General features: G+C 41.7%; 1 protein-coding gene across 1 annotated transcript in view; it reads left to right on the forward strand.

Annotated features, from left to right (window-relative positions):
- The window catches only part of CDH13 (cadherin 13), a 1,023,676-nt gene extending 1,004,887 nt beyond the window's left edge, over window positions 1-18,789 (forward strand). The window contains exons 12-14 of the mRNA XM_036832418.1: window positions 6,333-6,566; window positions 10,125-10,343; window positions 17,271-18,789. Of these exons, the coding sequence (XP_036688313.1) occupies window positions 6,333-6,566; window positions 10,125-10,343; window positions 17,271-17,278 (461 nt within the window). The 3' untranslated portion in view covers window positions 17,279-18,789. The remainder of the gene's footprint in view (window positions 1-6,332; window positions 6,567-10,124; window positions 10,344-17,270) is intronic.
- Window positions 18,790-20,599: the final 1,810 nt, after the last annotated feature.

Consider the following 20,599-nt stretch of genomic DNA (forward strand, 5'->3'; position numbering starts at 1 on the left):
TTTTCCATCCTGTGCATATAAACTGGGAGAGGCTTTCCCTGAGGATTTTGAGAATCAAGTCTTTACCTTCTCAACAAAAGAAAAACAAGCTCATTTTACTTGGCTTCAGAAAAAGACATCACCAGCCTGGCCTGGGAATAACACATGGGGAACTGAAGACAGTAGTATAATTAAGTTCATGAAAGGCCAATTCTTACGACCATATTTCAAATACTCATAATGCCTTCTCATCCATTGTACCAAATGACTTCATATTATATTCAGAGTGAAAAAATTATAATGGATTCCTCTGAGATATTCAATTAGTTCCATAAAAAGAGAAAAATATTTTTTCAGTAAAGAAATTCAACCAAATGACTAAAGCTGACAGTGAAAAACCAACTTCAAAGTAATTACGCATTTCCTTTGAGTTCTTGCGCTAACAAAAGTTTATGGTCTGCCACCATTAGAAATAGCCATCCTTCTGATGATTAATTACATTTGTGTTCCTATTTTAGCAGATACTTATTTGAATGTTTACTCTAGAACTGTCTTTGGGTGTTAATCTATTTAAATTTCTACCAGCCCCACTAAAGAGTATCTATTCTCCAGATGCAGAGGCATAGAGAACAGACTTGTGGTTGCCAGAGGAGGGGGGGTGGGGAAGAGATGGAGTGGGAGTGTGGGATTAGCAGATGCAAACTATTATATATAGGATGGATAAACAACAAGGTCCTATTGTACAGCACAGGGAACTGTATTCAAAATATCCTGTGAGAAGCCATAATGGAAAAGAATATGAAAAAGTATGTATACATATGTATAACTGAATCACTTTGCTATACAGCAGAAATTAATACAACATTGTAAATCAACTATACTTCAATTAAAATTAAAAAAATTTTTAAGAGTATCTGTTCTCATGCTTCATGAACCACTGATCAGCTTCCTTCAAGCTTGTTTCTTCCCCATTAATGGAAATCACTCCCAAATAAGTCACCAGTCAATATCAAAAAAACAAACAACCCAATCCAGAAATGGGCGGAAGACCTAAATAGACATTTCTCCAAAGAAGATATACAGATTGCCAACAAACACATGAAAGAATGCTCAACATCACTCATCATTAGAGAAATGCAAATCAAAACCACAATGAGGTGTCACCTCACACCGGTCAAAATGGCCATCATCAAAAAATCTACAAACAACAAATGCTGGAGAGGGTGTGGAGAAAAGGGAACCCTCTTGCACTGTTGGTGGGAATGTAAATTGATACAGCCACTGTGGAGAACAGTATGAAGGTTCCTTAAAATACTAAAAATAGAACTACCATATGACCCAGCAATCCCACTACTGGGCATATACCCAGAGAAAACCATAATTCAAAAAGTCACATGCACCCCAGTGTTCATTGCAGCACTATTTACAATAGCCAGGACATGGAAGCAACCTAAGTGTTCATCGACAGATGAATGGATAAAGAAGATGTGGCACATATATACAATGGAATATTACTCAGCCATAAAAAGAAATGAAATTGAGTTATTTGTAGTGAGGTGGATGGACCTAGAGTCTGTCATACAGAGTGAAGTAAGTCAGAAAGAGAAAAACAAATACCGTATGCTAACACATATGTATGGCATCTAAAAAAAAAAAAAAGGTTCTTATGAATCTAGGGGCCGGACAGGAATAAAAACGCAGACGTAGAGAATGGACTTGAGGACATGGTGGGGTGGGAAGGGGAAGCTGGGACGAAGTGAGACAGTAGCATGGACATATATACACTACCAAATGTAAAATAGATAGCTAGTGGGAAGCAGCCGCATAGCACAGGGAGATGAGCTCGGTGCTTTGTGATGACCTAGAGGGGTGAGAGGGAGATGCAAGAGGGAGGGGATATGGGGATATAGGTATACATACAGCTGATTCACTTTGTTATACAGCAGAAACTAACACACCATTGTAAAGCAATTATACTCCAATAAAGATGTTAATCAAACAAATAAGTCGCCAGTAATATCATCCTTGCAAAATCCCATTACTTCTCTTTACTCCTTTTGTGCGTCATAACACATTGAATTCTTGATCATTGCCTCCTCCAATTCATCTCCCCTATGTCTTTCAGAAACTATCACCTGCTTTTTAAACTTTTAATCTGCTCTTTGGGGTTTCCTAAGGTGCCCACCCCTCTGTCATTCTGCACTTTCACCTTGGGTAACCTAATTTGCTAGAAAGGTTTCGAAAGCATCTACGTTGACAACTCCCTAATCGCTAAGTCAGCCCTGGCATGTCTCCCAAGCTCTGAGCACTTCCGTGTGGGTGCACTGAATTTGACGGGCTCTTAGCACAGTCAAAGCTGAGTTCGTTGTCTTTCTACTCCCCACTACCTTCTGCTTTTCTTCTGGCAGCCTCATCTGAGTGCCTCATCAACAAGATGAGACATTTATTTGCTGTTCAAACTGCCCATCATGACTCAATCTATTGCTGGTCTCCCTGCCTCCAGTGCCCAACATCTCCTGTCAATACCATGGTGTGTTTCTACAAATAACTCAGATCAGGTTGTTCCACTGCCTTTCTGAAAAACTCTGGTGGCTTCGTGAGTCCGGAACATCAGTACAAGCAACTAGTTGTGACAGTCAAGGCCCCCTTGCCCGACCAGACATCTGTCTCCAGCCGCATCCCCTGGCCACCCCTCTGTATGCCCTGCAGTAGGGACAGCCCCCTGGTGGCAGCTGATGACAGTGTTGGAAAAACTCTCGGGAGCTGCAACAGTCCATTCCCCACTCACCTCCCAATGTCCCCTGGGAGGCTGTCACAAACCGTTTCTCATCACCTTCCCGGGTCTGACAAGGGACCAGGCTTCCTGCCCACCCTCTTCAGCTGCAGCTGCATCTATAAAACTGCTGAAAAGCAGCTTGAAATTGGCTCCCCAGCAACAGGGCCTCCCTTCATTCGTGTTGTGGTTACGTGCCCCTTTCGTTTTGGCGTCCCCTGCACAAGAGCCACCTTTGCCTACTCGTCCTTCTAGTGTCTATGTAAGTAATAAACTGCCCGGATCTGCAAAGGCTCATTGTTTCTTTTTTTTTTTTTTCCCTCCTGGGTTTATTTATTTATTTATTTATTTTATTTATTTTTGGCTGTGTTGGGTCTTCGTTTCTGTGCAAGGGCTTTCTCTAGTTGTGGCGAGCAGGGGCCACTCTTCATCGTGGTGCGCGGGCCTCTCACTGTCGTGGCCTCTCTTGTTGCGGAGCACAGGCTCCAGACTCACAGGCTCAGTAATTGTGGCTCACGGGCCTAGTTGCTCCGCGGCATGTGGGATCTTCCCAGACCAGGGCTCGAACCCGTGTCCCCTGCATTGGCAGGCAGATTCCCAACCACTGCACCACCAGGGAAGTCCTCATTGTTTCTTTATCAACAGACTCTGTCAGACCCTGCCTTGCCTTGCCCTTGACACCTGTACTCTGAGCTCAGACATTCACTCCCCTTTTAACCCCCATGTGGTTCATAAATTGACTTTAAACTTAATGTGCATTTCAAAAATAAACATAGTACCAGATAAAATAAAATTAAGCTTGGAAATCTGGTTAAGTGCAAATGGGGATGGGTGGAAAAAAGGGAGCTAGCTAGACATTAGCTTAGTCCTAGCATACAGAATTAGAGTACTGTAATTCCAGAGGTGCATCAAACCCTTTTTGGAACAAGGCAAATCTGTACGCTTACTATTTGTGGCTTGCAAATTTGGCTGTAACTTTTCTCACAGAAAATTAGAAGCTATTAATGAATGGTTTGTCCCAAGAGCAAACCTCTAATGCATAGATGAGTAAAAATGAGAGGAAGTTAAATAAAGCCACGCTGAGTCTTATTAAGATTGAACACCCTGTTCTTTAAGTGAAAGACATTGCATAGGTGATTATAAGGACGTCTTAAAATAACGTTCCCTAAAATGAAAAACATTTCAAGAAATAACTGAAATATTGAATAAAAACAAGGCTTTAAAAATAAGGCTCAAAGATTATATTATGGTTGCTTCAACTGTCCCAGTAGCCAGTTAGTGACTTCATTTCTCATAACGAACCTGCCTTTCTTTTTTCTTTTTTTGCAGAGAATTATTGCATTTTTATTTAAAAAATTTTTTTTGTTTAGAACATTAAGTTTATCTTTATTGAAGACTTTTTTATTTTTATTGCAATATAGTTGATTTACAACATTGTGTTAATTTCAGGTGTACAGCAAAGTGATTCAGTTATATATATATACACAGATATCGATATATTCTTTTATTTATTTATTTATTTTTGGCTGCCTTGGGTCTTCGTTGCTGTGCAGGCTTTCTCTAGTTGCGGCGAGAGGGGGCTACTCTTCATTGCAGTGCGCGGGCTTCTCATTGCAGTGGCTTCTCTTGTTGCGGAGCACAGGCTCCAGGCGCGCGGGCTTCAGTAGTTGTAGCACGCGGGTTCAGTAGTTGTGGCTCACAGGCTCTAGAACACAGGCTCAGTAGTTGTGGTGCACGGGCTTAGTTGCTCCACGGCATGTGGGATCTTCCTGGACCAGGGCTCAAACCTGTGCCCCCTGCATTGGCAGGAGGATTCTTAACCACTGCGCCACCAGGAAGTCCCGATATGTTCTTTTTTAGGTTCTTTTCCATTGTAGGTTATTACAAGATATTGAGTATATTGATTACATAACAAGATATTGAGTATAGTACAAGATATTGAGAGAGATATATATTTGTACATATATGTATATACATATATATATTCTTTTTTAGATTCTTTTCCATTATAGGTTCTTACACGATATTGAGAATAGTTCCCTGTGCTATACAGTAGGTCCTTGTTGGTTGTCTATTTTATATATAGTAGTGTGTATCTATTAACCCCATACTCCTAATTTATCCCTCCCCCACCGTTTCACCTTTGGTAACCACAATAACCGGCCTTTCTAAATCTGTCCTGTGCTCCGGGCCAGCCATGCCAGCTCCCAGGGGCACCACCAGCCATCCCAGACCCTTTATCACCCACAAGAGAAAACACTGGATTAGGTCTTCCTCTCGTAGTCAACCTCCCAGTCAGTGAAGAGGAATATTGCATATGGAATATGGTCATCTCTCACGGAATCTCCATCCTGTCTACACTGCCAACATGCAAATACTTGGCTGTTTAGATAAAAGGTTTAATTCGGTAAGCGAGGATAAGTTCTATTTCTCATCTCCATTCTTTGAGTGACTTTCAACGTGCTGGTATGACATGTATGTTTAAAGCTTAGCATTCTAAAGGTGAAGTCTGAAGAATGTCAGTCAGAAGTCTTACATATGATAAAAGGCTTTTCTTTTATATTCCACATATAAGCGATATCATATGATATTTGTCTTTCTTTGTCTGGCTTACCTCACTTAGTATGATAATCTAAGTGCAATCCCACTCCTGGGCATATATCTAGAGAAAACTATAATTCAAAAAAATACATGCACCCCTATGTTCATAGCAGCACTATTCACAATAGCCAATGGAAGAACCCTAAGTGTCCATCAACAGATGAATGGATATAAGGGGGAAAACATCAGTTTTTACTTTTTAATATTATATCCAAATAATATTAAGTTTCACTTAGAAGTGAATATATACATGCAGGATACTTTCCACCTTGCTTCAGTAACCCATAATTATTCAAAACCTAATGAATTAATGTCAGACTCCAGTTAAAATGACAATGTAGGGAAGTACTGTCTCCCACTATGAGTATAGGCCTCTAGAAATTAATAACTGGGAAAAAAAGGTTATGAAATCACATATAGGCATTCAACAACAAAAAAAGATCAAATCTCTTTTCTCTTTGCTGAGGGTATATGTCTCAAACAGGTTTCTTCATATCTATGCCCCTCTCCCCTACCGCCCACCCCCCACCAATGCCATTTGATCTTGAACCTTTAAGTCTTGCTCTTCTGTGCTGCGTGCATCAGTGCCCCCTCCTGTTAGAAAGAGGAATCCATGCCACTCAATTATTTTTACTCAATAGGCTTAGAGTTAGAATTTTAAATTTAAAAACAAAATCCAAAAAAAACCCCAGATGAATGGATAAAGAAGATGTGGTATATAGATGCAATGGACTATTACTCAGCCATAAAAAACGAGTGAAATAATGCCATTCGCAGCAACATGGATGGACCTAGAGATCATACTAAAAGGCTTTTTAAACTGCTAAACTTTATCCAAAGATGGAAGCTATCCCTGTCCATCCTGTTTGAAACCTGGTGACAACAGTAAAGGCATCTGGCATGCTGGGAAAAGGTACTGTGGACAACGACTCCTGCCTTGTACCGGTTGTGTGCTAACATCTCCCCCCTTTCTCTGTAGGCGACCCTCCTGCTACTGGCACTGGGACTTTGCTGATAACTCTGGAAGACGTGAATGACAACGCGCCCTTCATTTACCCCACGGTAGCGGAGGTCTGTGATGACGCCAAAAACCTCAGCGTAGTCATTTTGGGAGCTTCAGATAAGGATCTTCACCCAAATACAGATCCTTTCAAATTTGAAATCCATAAACCAACTGTTCCTGATAAAGTCTGGAAGATCTCCAAGATCAACAGTAAGTCCGCCGAACATTCTGTAGTTATCCTGCAGCTTTGAAGCCTAGTTTCCCTGGCATGGTTTCTGTTCCCAGCCTGTTCCTCCTCCTCTCCGCTCTCGGGCATCCTCACATGGTTTGTTTCAAGCTATTCACACATTACAAATACTGACAATTTTCCTACCAGCACCTGTATACGATTTGTAAAAATATTGAATATCTGTTCCTTAGAAATGCAAACATGAAAGTTTTCTCCTTCGCTTCCTCTCTTTTCTATGCTGTACCCTGTATACTACACAGCCCATACTTTACACTCCACACCCACCCAGTCTTCAGCCTTCAAAAGCCAGGAGTCTTGGCTCAACTGCCTCTCCTCTGTGTTTACCTTAATTACCTTAATTTTCACCAGCACTTTGCAGAGATTTTCCATGCTATGCTTGCTTGCTCAAGAGACGCACCAGTACAAGAATCTTCAGGAAGTCTTAACCTCTAATCCTCCAACTTCCATTTTATGCTGCAGATCTCAGAATTGACTTTCTAAAGTGACCTTGACTTTGACTTTCGACTTTGATATCTTCTCCCATCTGTCCTGTTCCTCGTTTATGAAACTCGCAAGCAATGTCCCTTTCTACCAGTCCCTGCACATGGACAGGTGGAATCTTAAAATTTAAATTTAAAACTTTATCATCTGCCTTATTAAGACTGAAATATCAATGTATTGAATTAACAAGTATCCCTGTATCACAACACCTCCTCCACCTCCCTCCCCTTGGCAAATGTGAACTCGCTACTAAGATCACCTTGCCTCGCAATAAAGCCCAAAACCGGAACTCACACATTATATACACTTTGCCATCAATAGCAAATTTATCCTGCGATTGACCCAGTCAGGGCTGGGCTCCCTGTTCGTACTTCAGCGGTACAGTTTTTGAGAGGGATGGGGAATTACCCATTTCATTAAGTTTTGAAAACGTATTGTACAGTCATACATAAAATTTTCTATTAAAAAATGTCACATGTTTTGTTATGGCCTTATCTCATATCTCATTTTATTGGTGTCTTTCTCTTGTCATTGATTCTCTTTGCCTGTTTGTCTATTTCATTGCTGTTTAAAGAATGAATTTTGTTACATTGATTATTTTTAATTAAAACAGCCCTTCTCTTATTTGAGGGGTTAGTGTTTTATTTGCTAGTTTTTGTGACTGTAGCTCATTTGAATAATCATCCCCAGTTCTTTCCAGCTGGAACTTTCTCATTTAAGAGTTTCTCCTCTCCTTGCGGGATATCAGAGAATGTTCCTCGTATTAACCTGCCATTTCAGTGGGGTAATCATCCACATTGGTTATTTCTGCTGCTGTAGCCTTCTGGATAGGATAATACTTCATCTGTTTTTGTTTTCAGGTCATCACACTCTCTTTTCCCTCCTGGTTTTATTTAATAGTTAAAATGCCTTCTCAATTCTTTTTCTTGTCCCAGAATTTTTTTCTGAATACTTAGCATTGTTTATGCCCAGAAAGGAACAGCTAAAAAAAAAAAAGGGACTTCCCTGGTGGCGCAGTGGTTAAGAATCCTCCTGCCAGTGCAGGGGACACAGGTTCGAGCCCTGGTCTGGGAAGATCCCACATGCCGCGGAGCAGCTAAGCCCGTCTGCCACAACTACTGAGCCTGCGCTCTAGAGCCCGCAAGCCACAACTACTGAGCCCACGTGCCGCAACTACTGAGCCCACATGCCACAACTACTGAAGCCTGCATGGCTAGAGCCCGTGCTCTGCAACAAGAGAAGCCACTGCAATGAGAAGCCCGCGCACCGCAACGAAGAGTAGCCCCCGCTCGCCGCAACTAGAGAAAGCCTGTGTGCAGCAACGAAGACCCAACACAGCCAAAAATAAATAAATAAATAAATAAATTTATTTATTTATTTATTTATTTATTTTTTAAAAAAAAATCCGTAGTCATCTGAGTGATTGAAAAGCAAACAGCCCGAGACCAAAAACAGTGCCAGGTGGGGTGGCCACTTTTGAGTGCTGCCCAGTGGCCTGGGTAATGGCATATATTCCCACCAAACGTGGGCTTAAGGATCCAGTCTCCAAGTTGTGCGTTGTGCTATGGATTCCCACCCAAACCTAGGGGTGCAGGCTGAGGCCTGATAGAGACTAGACTATAGAACCCATCCCCATAGCAACACATGGGGACCTACCCACCTTAAGAGTAAGTGGATTTTTCAGAACTACAATGAGGTATCACCTCACACCAGTTAGAATGGGCATCATCAGACAATCTACAAACAACAAATGCTGGAGAGGGTGTGGAGAAAAGGGAACCCTCTTGCACTGTTGGTGGGAATGTAAATGGATACAGCCACTATGGAGAACAGTATGGAGGTTCCTTATAAAACTAAAAATAGAATTACCATATGACCCAGCAATCCCACTACTGGGCATATACCCAGAGAAAACCATAATTCAAAAAGTCACATGCACCCCAATGTTCATTGCAGCACTATTTACAATAGCCAGGTCATGGAAACGACCTAAATGCCCATCGACAGACGAATGGATAAAGAAGATGTGATACATATATACAATGGAATATTACTCAGCCATAAAAAGGAAAGAAATTGGGTCATTTGTAGAGACATGGATGGACCTAGAGACTGTCATACAGAGTGAAGTAAGTCAGAAAGAGAAAAACAAATGTCGTATATAAACGCATATATGTGGAACCTAGAAAAATGGTACAGGTGAACCGGTTTGCCGGGCAGAAATAGAGACACAGATGTAGAGAACAAACGTATGGACACCAAGGGGGGAAAGTGGCAGGGGTGGTGGTGGTGGTGGGATGAATTGGGAGATTGGGATCGACATAAATACACTAATATGTATAAAATAGATAACTAATAAGAACCTGCTGTATAAAATATAAAATTTAAAAAAAAAAAGTGAGTGGATTTTTGTTATTGTTGTTCCAAAAATGTATTTTGATTATTTGAATTTGGATTCTTATATAAAAATGCTCTAAGCTGACAATTTCTTTTTTTTTCTTTTTTTCCCAGCTTTAATGACCTTTAATTGACAAATAAAAATTGTATATATTTAAGATGTACAATGTGACAATTCGAGCGTGGATTTTTACATTATTTCTTCTAAATGTTGAATGTGATCTTTGTGAATAATAAATAATAATAATAAATTATTATATAATAATAAATAATAATAAATTTTCAGGGAGGAGTTCTTGGTAGTCAGTCATCTTCAGTCATCTTCACGAAAGTGGGTCCTCTTGAAATTGATTATAATAGCCCTGAACCATAGAACGCCTCGATGCTGGAAGTGTTTTATCTGGCACTTTCTGGTATGGTGGCCACCAGCCATGTGTGGTTGCCAGAAACTTGAGATGTGACTTCTGCAACTGAAGAAGTGAATCTTTATTTTTATTTGATGTTAATGGATTTATATTTAAGCACTCTTCTAGTTAAATGAATAAACTGCCTGTTTTGTGTGGGTTTAGTGGCGGAAACGCCACTCTTTTATTTGGAAAGGTCCAGCCCTCTCTCATGAAGGCTTCCCTTTGTCTTTGTAGATACGCACGCCCTGGTAAGCCTTCTTCAAAATCTGAACAAAGCAAATTACCACCTGCCCATCATGGTGACAGATTCAGGGAAACCACCCATGACGAACATCACAGACCTCAGGGTACAAGTGTGTTCCTGCAAGAATTCCAAAGTGGACTGCAACACGGCAGGGGCCCCGCACTTCAGCGCAACCGCAGTCCTGCTCCTGTCTTTCTTCAGCTTAGCTCGTAAGTTAACCAAACTCCAGTGCATGCACAGTACAAAAACGTAACTTCACCAAAGCTATTGTTTTTCCATATATCCTTCCCAAAAAATTTATCCCAGAGGAAACATTCATTTTTAGTTTATGTCGGTGTAACAGAGTGTTACCTGTAAAAGTGCTCTGACTAATGTTGAAAGGCACCTTCACATCCCCCTGCCCACTAATGTGAGGAACGGTGCAAAGGCACCCAAGGCCGTCCTACAGAGCAGGTGGTAAGAAACTTCCTGCAGATGCCCCTGAACTTGAGCTCATACAGATGTGCCCAGATTGCTTAACTGGTCTACTAGGGCCCTGTTTCTCTCTGCATTGTGCGGAATTATCTTTAGTGAGGTTAAAAGAGATTCCATACCTTTTTAAGAAGAGTCATGAGAATGCATGGAGAGAGGTTGAGGCCATAGGAAAAGAGATAAATGCATAATTCACACATTTTTTCACTGACCAGTAGTCATGACTATGGCATAATGAAGCATTATTTTAAACAAATGAATTATTATGCCGAGTAATACAGATGTGAGCATGAAATGAATAGATACTTGTATCAGATATTTCCTATTTATGGCATACTAGTCCAATTTTAACCTTAGAAATTATTCACATGTAGCTAATGCCATTCAAAAGCCTTTGGGGCCTCAGTATTTACATTTTGAGAAGGTTATTTGCGTTGTTGTGAATTAGGAGGTTGAGAAATTGATGATTAGAAAATAAAGAATAGAAGTTATTGTATCCTGGTGACAGTGGTGAGTGGAGTCAACAGGAAATGACACATTCCAACGTCAGACACTTAAAGCTGTGCTGAGCCAGAGTCCTGGGTGTAGAACTAAAGAGGAGACCTTACAGTGAGGAGTGTCTCGTTGGATGGATGGGTGGATGGGTTGATGGGTGGGTGGATGGGTGGAGCACGGGAGGGGGGGAGAAAGGAAGTGGGAGGAGGGAGGGAAGAAATATATATTCCTCTCTCTCTCATTCTTATATTCTCTTTCTTTCTTTTTCTTTTTCTCTTTCTTTCTCCTTCCTTCCTTCCTTCCTTCCTTTCTTCTTCCTTTTTCTTCAAGAAATAAAATATTACAGATGAAGCTGAAATCCCCTGTGTTCCTCTGCCTAGTTTCATTTCCTGTTCTCTCTCCCCAGGGACAATAGCTATCATGAGCTAGAGTGTGTGTGGACATTGTTTTATACTGTTACTACACACACGCACACACACCCCACATATAGTTCTACTTTGTGCAGTTTGTCAAACTTGATCTAATCCATATTATATTGAGCCTGATGTTCTGCAACTCGCTTTTCTTCCTCTCCACATTACATTTCCAAGCTCCATCTATGTTGCTCTAGTTCAGGGGTCGGCAGGCTTTTTCCATCAAGGGTCAGGTGGCAAATATTTTGGGCTCTGTGGGCCACATCAGGGCTCTGTCACATATTCTTTTTTATGGCTTTTTTGTTTCTGTCATCTGTGTTTTACTACCTTTAAAAGTGTGAAACTGTTCTTAATTCGAGAGCCATATAAACGCACTGTGGTGCACCAGCCAGGTACCCCTGCTCTGGTTCATTCACTTTAACTGCTCAAGAGCATCCCATCCCATCCCATCATAGGAATTAGGCGCAGTGTATTCCCCTATCAACAGACGCACGTGGGTTATTTAGTGTCCTGCTCTGACCAACTAACTCTACTGCAGTAAGCCTCTGGAATGTTTTCCACGAGCTTCTCGAGTGAGCGCCAGACAGACAGCGAGCCCAGCACTGGGTCTGGGTTCTGAGACCCATTGGAATTCACATATAGCAGAGTCTGGGTAAACTAGAGGGCAGTACTTCCAGGGTGATTGTACAGAAATAATAATGCTGTATGTGTGCACGTGTGTGTGTGTGTGTGTGTGTGTGTGTACACAGATGGAGAAGATAGCTGAGTAGCCACTCACACGTCGCCCTCTATAAATACAATTACACAACATCAAAGCCTGACTCTTGATGAACCAAGGCTCTGCAGGACCCTGCTCATTTATCAGCACCTCTAGACGGCCAGGGAGGTTTTTAAATGGAGACTTCCTACTGCTTATTGTTGAAATACAGATTCCCAGGCCCATCCAACCCATGGAACCAACATCCCAAGAGACAGTGGCCTCCAGCACACACACCGAGTGTTTGTATATTTTCACACAATATATTTTATGATAATACACATGCCTGCTACTCCAAATCCATGTATTAAATATTAGTAAGATGTAATCTGTCTGTTTAGATTAAAAGGAATATAGGGCTTCCCTGGTGGCGCAGTGGTTGAGAATCTGCCTGCTAATGCAGTGGACGCGGGTTCGAGCCCTGGTCTGGGAGGATCCCACATGCCGCGGAGCGGCTGGGCCCGTGAGCCACAACTACTGAGCCTGCGCGTCTGGAGCCTGTGCCCCGCAATGGGAGGGGCCGCGATAGTGAAAGGCCCGCGCACCGCGATGAAGAGCGGTCCCCGCACCGCGATGAGGAGTGGCCCCCGCTTGCCGCAACTAGAGAAAGCCCTCGCACGAACCGAAGACCCAACACAGCCAAAAATAAATAAATAAATAAATAAATAAAGTAGCTATAAAAATTTAAAAAAAAAAGGAATATAAATAGCCATGGCAGTATTTGCTTCCTCCCAACAAGGGATTTTCTTGTTCGCCCTACTTTGGAGACCCCTGACCTACAGGCATCAGTAATGAGCAGGTTCCCAAGGATGGCTCACTTCTCATCTCTCCCAGCTGAGCTCTTGGATCACAGTTAATCCTGATAACTCCTAAAGAACTCATGTTCATTTTATACTCACAGTAGTATCATTGAGAGAAGACAGATGCATGCATTCTGTTTTTGAGATATCAGATGTGCTTTCTGTTCTCACCTAAATGGAGAGCCACCTGGTTATCCCACTGCAGGGAAGGGCACCTGAGATCAGGCCAAAATCATCCTCAGAAAGGAGCCCTGAATCTCCCTACACAGCTGGAAAGGTACTCAGTTGACCCTCCCATGTTTTGCACCGCAAGACATGTAGTTTCAGCCCCCAAAATAGTTAAGAACAGGTGTCATCACCCATCTGTCTGGCTTCAAAAACAAACCTCAGTCTGGCCTTATATCAAAGGTATAAGATTATTTGATAATGTTCATTTGAACATTAGAGATGCCTGCTAAATATAATGATTCTTGTTTTATTATAGACCTAGCCCAAGTTGTTCTTCCTAACAGGGAAAGAATGAAACTAATAATGTAGGCATGTGAGGAATAAGTAACCATGGTGTCCTATGGCTCAGACTCTCTCCTAAGAGCAAGGTCAAAGCAGCTGACTCACCTGTGCAGCTGTTAACGTGACAGTGGCAAGAAGGCACACAGAAATGGGCCTAAAACATTAAGCAAGGTGTGGGGCGTGGGCCCGAAGAGCCCTGAAATTAGGTTGTAAGGTGCAAGAGCAAGATAACGTCCCCACCCAGCCATTGTCCTTGAATGAATTTAGGGATGTGGTAGAATCTGGTTTTTGTTTTTGTTTTTGTTTTGTATTTTATTTTATTTATGTTTTTATACAGCAGGTTCTTGTTAGTTATGCATTTTATACATATTAGTGTATATATGTCAATCCCAATCTAGAATCTGTTTGATGTTTCTTTAAATCAGTGGTTGTCAAGTACAGCCCGAGGGTCAAATAAAGCCACTTCATGCCTTTAAGTTTTGATTAGAACACAGCAGGTCCATTTACACACTGTCTGTGGCTGCTTTCTGCTACCACCGCAGAAAGAGTTGAGTGGTTGCCCCTGAGACCCTTCAGCCCGAAAAGCCGAAAACATTTTTACTATCTGGCTCTTGGCAGAAAAAGTGTGTCAATGCCTTCTTTAAGGCCTTGTTCATAAAACTGCAGGGGTCACATCATCCAGCATGGGAAGAGAAAACGGGTTTTCCTCCTCCTCTCAAGTAATATTCTGATCCAAGTAGACTAGCATTAACGAAACACCCCGTATCCTGTGGCTTTCCTCTTTATTTCCGTCATTGCTCTGATGGTTTTATCCCGCTCTGTAGATGAGACACTGATGCTCAGAAAGGTCCCATGGAGGCCGGTGTTCGTCATTAGACTGCCTCCCTTGTGGAAAAAGATAATAACATGTCAGTTTATTACAATACCGTAGGAGCCTTTATTGCATCTGAGAGTTGAACTGAGAGATAACGCACTTCCTTCTTTGACATCTAAAAGTAAAGGAAGTAAAACTACTGACATTGAAAGTAATAGAAAATGTAAATGAAATTATTTTCACTGCCAATTTTGTTGTTTAAATTGTGTATTGATAACATTGAGGGGATGCGTAATTCTCTCCCAAGGAAGCAAGCTGGCATCTCCATTAGGGTTTTTGTAGGGCTCTGTGTGGTGTGACAAGGCAAGTTCAAGGAAGAATACTGTGCTGAAACCTTCCTGAACATTGTTTTAGGCCTAATTAATCAGCAAGAGCAAGAATATAAAAGGACAGATCAGGTGAACCATTTGAACAAGTACCAAAATTAAATGTCTCTATGTTAGAAAGGAGAGGGCATTGAATTGTAATCTTGATCACAATGAAGAAGTTTAAAGAGGTGACCAAGAAGAGCAAAAACAGCCACTGGAAATACTTTTCATTCTAATGCTTTTTATTGAGGTATTATTTGCATTCCATAAAATTCACCTATTTTAGGGGTACAGTTTGATGAATTTTGGTAAAGTGTAGCCACTCCACAATCAAGACGCAGTTTCCTTGTATCCCTTTGCTGTTGATCCCCTCCCCCCAATCCAGACTCTCAGTGATCTGCCTTCTCTTACTAGTTTCTTGCCTTTTCTAGAATTTTCTACAAATGAAATCATACAGTCCATGTGGTTGAGTGTGTCAATATTTTGTTCCTTTTCATTGTGAAATATGTTATGGGCAGAGGCATGGCCTGGAAGCACCAAGCCCAAGTAGAGCAGGCTGTGCTCTGCCTGCAGACAGAGCCGATCCCTCCAAGTAGTACAAATTCATGGACAATGACAGTCGACCTCCGACCTCGCACATGCACCGCTGAAAACATTACATAGTCATGGACTATTTCATGTAATCAACTCAGCTGTCACAGGAGATAGGTTATAGTCTAAGTTGACAAACGGATTGGAGAGTTTCAAATGTAGTAGATCTTATTCAGCCAAAATTTTTTTCCTGTTTTTCTCAATGACCAAAATGATTATTTTAAGTATTGATCTCACACAGGAAAATATTTTTGAACGAAATTAGTGATGCCATTTAATATGTTCTTTTCTAGTCTTTCTTCAAATATAGGTGAATCTGAAGGATATAGTTTACTGCAGCCCAGGTAACCAAAGAGTTTACGGCGATGGTAGCAAGGGCAATGAAAAATTCAACTGAAAAAAGGGAAATTAAATGAGTTCAGACGACTCCTAACCCCAAAGGAATTCATTTGTCAAGCAATATAAAGATCCCTAGGTGTAGAAAATAATGAAAACTTGCATCTCAATTAGCATGTTCATTTCCATGGCCCTTTCTGTTAAAACAGCTTTCACCCTTAACTTTCTCAGTATCATCTTTTTTAGACTTGAATCACATTACAAACACTTTTTATCTAAAATTTAGAGCAGCAGCTCTAAATTTTCCAAACAGATACATGACTGCTTTAAACTCTAAAATCAATGGAGTGCAGAATAGGTTCATACTGAGCCACCCCTTAACACACGGTTCCCCAACCTCCGGGCTGCGGAGTGGACCGGCACCAGGCCGCGGCCTGTTAGGAACCGGGCCGCACAGCAGGAGGTGAGCGGCGGGCGAGCGAGCGAAGCTTCATCTGCGGCTCCCCATCGCTCGCGTTACCACCTGAACCATCTCCCCACACCTGCCGTCCGTGGAAAAATGGTCTTCCACGAAACCGGTCCCTGGTGCCAAAAAGGCTGGGGACCGCTGCCTTAACAGATTTAGAAAGAAAAACCCTAAGCTTTACAGAATAACCCATTATATTCCAGCATTCAGTTCATTCCAGAATAAACTATACTTGCATTGTGGGTTGACCTTTTATACATTTTTCTTTCTTTGTAACACAAGTTTTTAGTGGTACCATTTCCCTGTACATTTCCAAGATATAATAATAATTAAGCAAAAATGGCAGAGAACCGAGCTATTTCCATTCATACTATCATCAGGCAGAGTAGAAGTCCCTCAGCTGGTGTAAAACCTAGAGAATAAGCACAGTCTGGCGACCTCAGTAAACTTTGATGCAGGCCACAAAGATGCAGGAAAGGGCCACAACCAGACCCAGGTGGCCTCTGGAAGCTGGAAAGGGAAGGGGTGGCTACCCTCTCAGAGCCTCCAAAAGGAACGCAGCTCTGCCAACACCTTGACTTTAGCCCCATAAGAATTCTGACCTCCAGAGTCTAAGAGAATAAATTTGTGCTGTTTTAAGCCACTGAGTTTGCAGTCATTTGTTACAGCAAGCATCAGAAATTCATACACCATCTCTGGAGAACCACCACTAACTATCTTGCTCTTCTGTGTGACCAAAAAAAAAATATCTGGGATGATCGTCAATTTCTAAGCTACCAAGTAGGCTTGTCTATAAAATAGCCAGGCTCTGGGCTGACTGTAGGAGTTAGGGCTCAGTGAAGCAGCAGTAGTGGCCGCAGCTGGTCTGAGATGAGGTGTCTGGCGTTCGCGTTTTCAGAGGAGTCCAGCTTTTTAAGACATAAACCAGCGGAACAATTCATTCTCTCTTCAAATGTTATGCTTAAGGAAAAAAAAAAAAAAACTTCCCCAAGGTAGTGCAATATTTATAAATGCATTTATTATAGCTTGTCAGTCATGTATCTAGTATTTAGCTAAAATGTTTTGAATTGCGTTGTTATATTCCTTGACTTGACTCTGAAATCTTTTCCATTCAGGTCTGTGAGAACTCCTGACATCTGAAGCTTGACTACCAAGTTTCCATAGCAACAGGAAAAAAAGACAAAAAAAATCCAGATCTGAAGATTGCAGTTTACAGCTCTCAGACTTCACAACTAGGCCTCAATTGTTCCAGATTTTTGTTTTCTTTGCAATTTTCACTTAGTCTGTACTTCACTATTTTGACAGCATCTCCCTTTCTCCTTTAATTAATGGAATCCTCTGAATTTTCCCTGAGTGTTTAAAGATCATGGCACAGAACTTGACCTTCTGGGAGGAGGAACAATGGCTACTCTTCCTGATGTGTTGCCATGTTGCTAGTCAGCACTCCACACATCCAGTTTGGTCTGTGGGTTAGTATTTGTATATGTATGTGTATCTATACGTGTATATACCCAGTATTTATAGAGACAGACTCTACAGGAGAAGCTTGGTTTTGGTATGTCACCCTTCCTTGAGAGGTTAAGCAAAGAAGGGGTAGAAGCTATAGCAGCTGACCCCACCAGGGCCTCAGCACCAAGTTCAGCACTAGAGCAGACCACAGAGCTGACGCTTCTCCACCAACCCACCAGCCAGGCAGGTCCGCAGAGGGGGAGAGCAGAGACAGAGCCCTTTCTCTTTAGAATGAGGACCATGACCAGTTTTCACTGCCATCCTATGTGATGGTGATCCTGAGCGAGAGAGGTGAGGAGCAGAGCTGGACATTTTACCATCAAATGCATGGGCATCTATCTATCTGCGTTTGTAACTGTCCAGAATCCACATTCCCAGTGGGTTTTCTGGGGACCCGGATCGTGATAGAGAATCTCGCCCTCCCGGGCATATGTACAACAGCGAATGTCATCGTGGAGGTCATACATGCATCCGAAGAGGTCATCAGGTACCATGTGTATACATATATCTGCCCACATGTACAGACATACATTTATGCACATACACACCATTCATTTCATATATACATGCATACAATAGAGTAAATACAGGTAGTTTTAAAAGTACCCTTTTGTGTGAATCGACGACCGTCGTTTGCAAACCTGAAAATAAAAGATGTTCATTATGTATGAAAAGTAATTGATTTTTATTCTGTGAGCATGTGAAAGTAAGAAGGAGATTAGTGCTTGTACTGAGATTATCTTCTTATCGATAAACTGTAACTGAACCATCAAAGCTCACACCAAATTTTTCTAGCAGATAAAACTAGTGACAGCCTGTGGCTTTTTCTTAGAGCTCGCCACGACCTAGGGTCAGGTAAGTGTCTTAGCATATTTTAATGCAGTTGCTTACTAAAGGTTTTAACCACACGTGCGCACACGCTTTCTTATGCAATCTCTGTTTGCACTTGTGCTTTTCAGTTCACCTTCTGTAGGAACTAGAAGTCATATGTTGTCTTTATTGTAGTGAAATTATGCAGATAGAGTTCCATATATTGTATTTGTTTTGATAGTAAATCTTTTTGGAGCATATAGAATGCAGAGACTTTTTTTCATTAAAATAAATGGGTGTTGGTGGTTAAAACTACTGGACAGTAGCTTTTCTCTGATTTCTATGTTGTGTCTGATGTCACTGTTGCTGGGTCTGGCCTAGTGCAAGTTCACATTTTTGGCTGGCCGTTTGGGTCCCCTGACGTCTCCTGTTAAGTGGGTAAGTCTGTAAAGCCAGAAGCCCCCACCAGTGCACAAAGCAGGCTCGGGGGCAGGGGGTCCAAGCCTGCACAGTCACACTTTACCAGATTTCGTCTTCTGGCTTCACAGGACGCAGCCTTGTGTCTCCCTGGTGGACCTCGCTCCCCTCTTCCCGTAAGGCGGGGCGAGGGCTCCACCTGGTGCACACCCAGGAACACCCTCAGATGGCCAGGTGGTTGGCAGCCTGGCTCAAAGGCAAGCTAACTAAGCATCAGAAATCTCGCCCTCCTCCATGAGCCGGGGCCCTCCGTGAGGAGGAATACAGACCTCGAGTGACCCATCCACTCAAGTATGCAAGTGTAAGATTCGCCTTTTTCTCTCAAGCCCACAGGCTCTCCTGCACTTTACCAATCAAGCTGGTAGCTCAACTTAGCTTAGAACACAGAGGAATCAGAGTATAGGGCATACTTCATCAACAAGCAGGATAGGCCTTAATTATCCCCTATTTAAGTATATTCCCTGTCCCCAGAGTTCTTATCAGGACAAGATATTTCTATCATGTTCTTCTTTCTAATCCCTTCAACAACGACAAAATAGCCCAATTCTTAGAAGCCAAAGTGGTAGCATTTCCTGAATCATAGGGTGTTTTTAACTTGCTAGAATACATTTACATTGTTTACTGAAACCAAAGGTAGAATCAAAACATTATTTCACAATTACCACTGCATTTTTAGTCCAGGTTATTGAAAAAAAAAAAGTAAGAGCCAGAAACTGCTTTCCCATTACTGAGCGCAAGATTGAGGATTTTAGTTTCATTGAATGAACAGTCACACCTTCTTTTTATTAGTGTATTAATCACCTTAGCTAATTAAAAATTACATTTTCTCCCCACCTGACATAAATTATTTCAGACGATTTGTTTTAATAAGCACGTGTGAACATTTTCTAATTTCTATAAAAGTTACCTTCGATGCTGCCAGTTTTCTCCACGTGGACGTCATTTCAGGTAGATGCACCTGCCCTGACACTCCAGCAACACCTGCAAATCTGAACAGCATAACAAAATAAATCCAGCTGCGTTTCATGGTAAGTATCACCTGGTATCAAATAAGACTTTGATTCTTAAAGAACATTTTTAGAAATTTTGGTGACTCATCCCAGATTTTCAGAAGGACATTTTAAACAGTCCGATAAATGGAATAACCATCTACCATGGAACTCTCGAAGTCGATCAGATTGCGTTTTATCCATGATGAATACATTGATCTTAAGATTGGCAACTAAAAAATTGTTACCAACGCCATGTTTGATGCTGGGTTTAGTGTAATTCTACCTGTACACAAGCTCTCCAGGTGATTCTGAAGAAAAGGGTCTACAGTTGTCCTGGTGTGTGTGAACAGGGTACAAGAATGCAATTAATAGTAATAACAGTTTACATGCATTGATTACTTATTATGTGCCCACACTATATAAAATCCTTTATACTTACTAACTCGTTGAATGCTTACAACAGCTGTGTGAGGCAGTACCATTATCTTCTCCAACTTAGAAATAAAGCTGAGGCTCAGAAAAATCAAACAGCTTGCCCAAGGTAAGTGGCCTCCAGAACGGGCAGCCGGGCCCCGTGGCTCCAGGGCTCATGCTGTCCCCACTATATCCCGTGCCACCCCCAACTCTCAGACACAGTGCCTGCTTCAGACCAGAAA

Source organism: Balaenoptera musculus, chromosome 19, assembly GCF_009873245.2.
Source record: "Balaenoptera musculus isolate JJ_BM4_2016_0621 chromosome 19, mBalMus1.pri.v3, whole genome shotgun sequence".
NCBI classification, from domain to species: domain Eukaryota; kingdom Metazoa; phylum Chordata; class Mammalia; order Artiodactyla; family Balaenopteridae; genus Balaenoptera; species Balaenoptera musculus.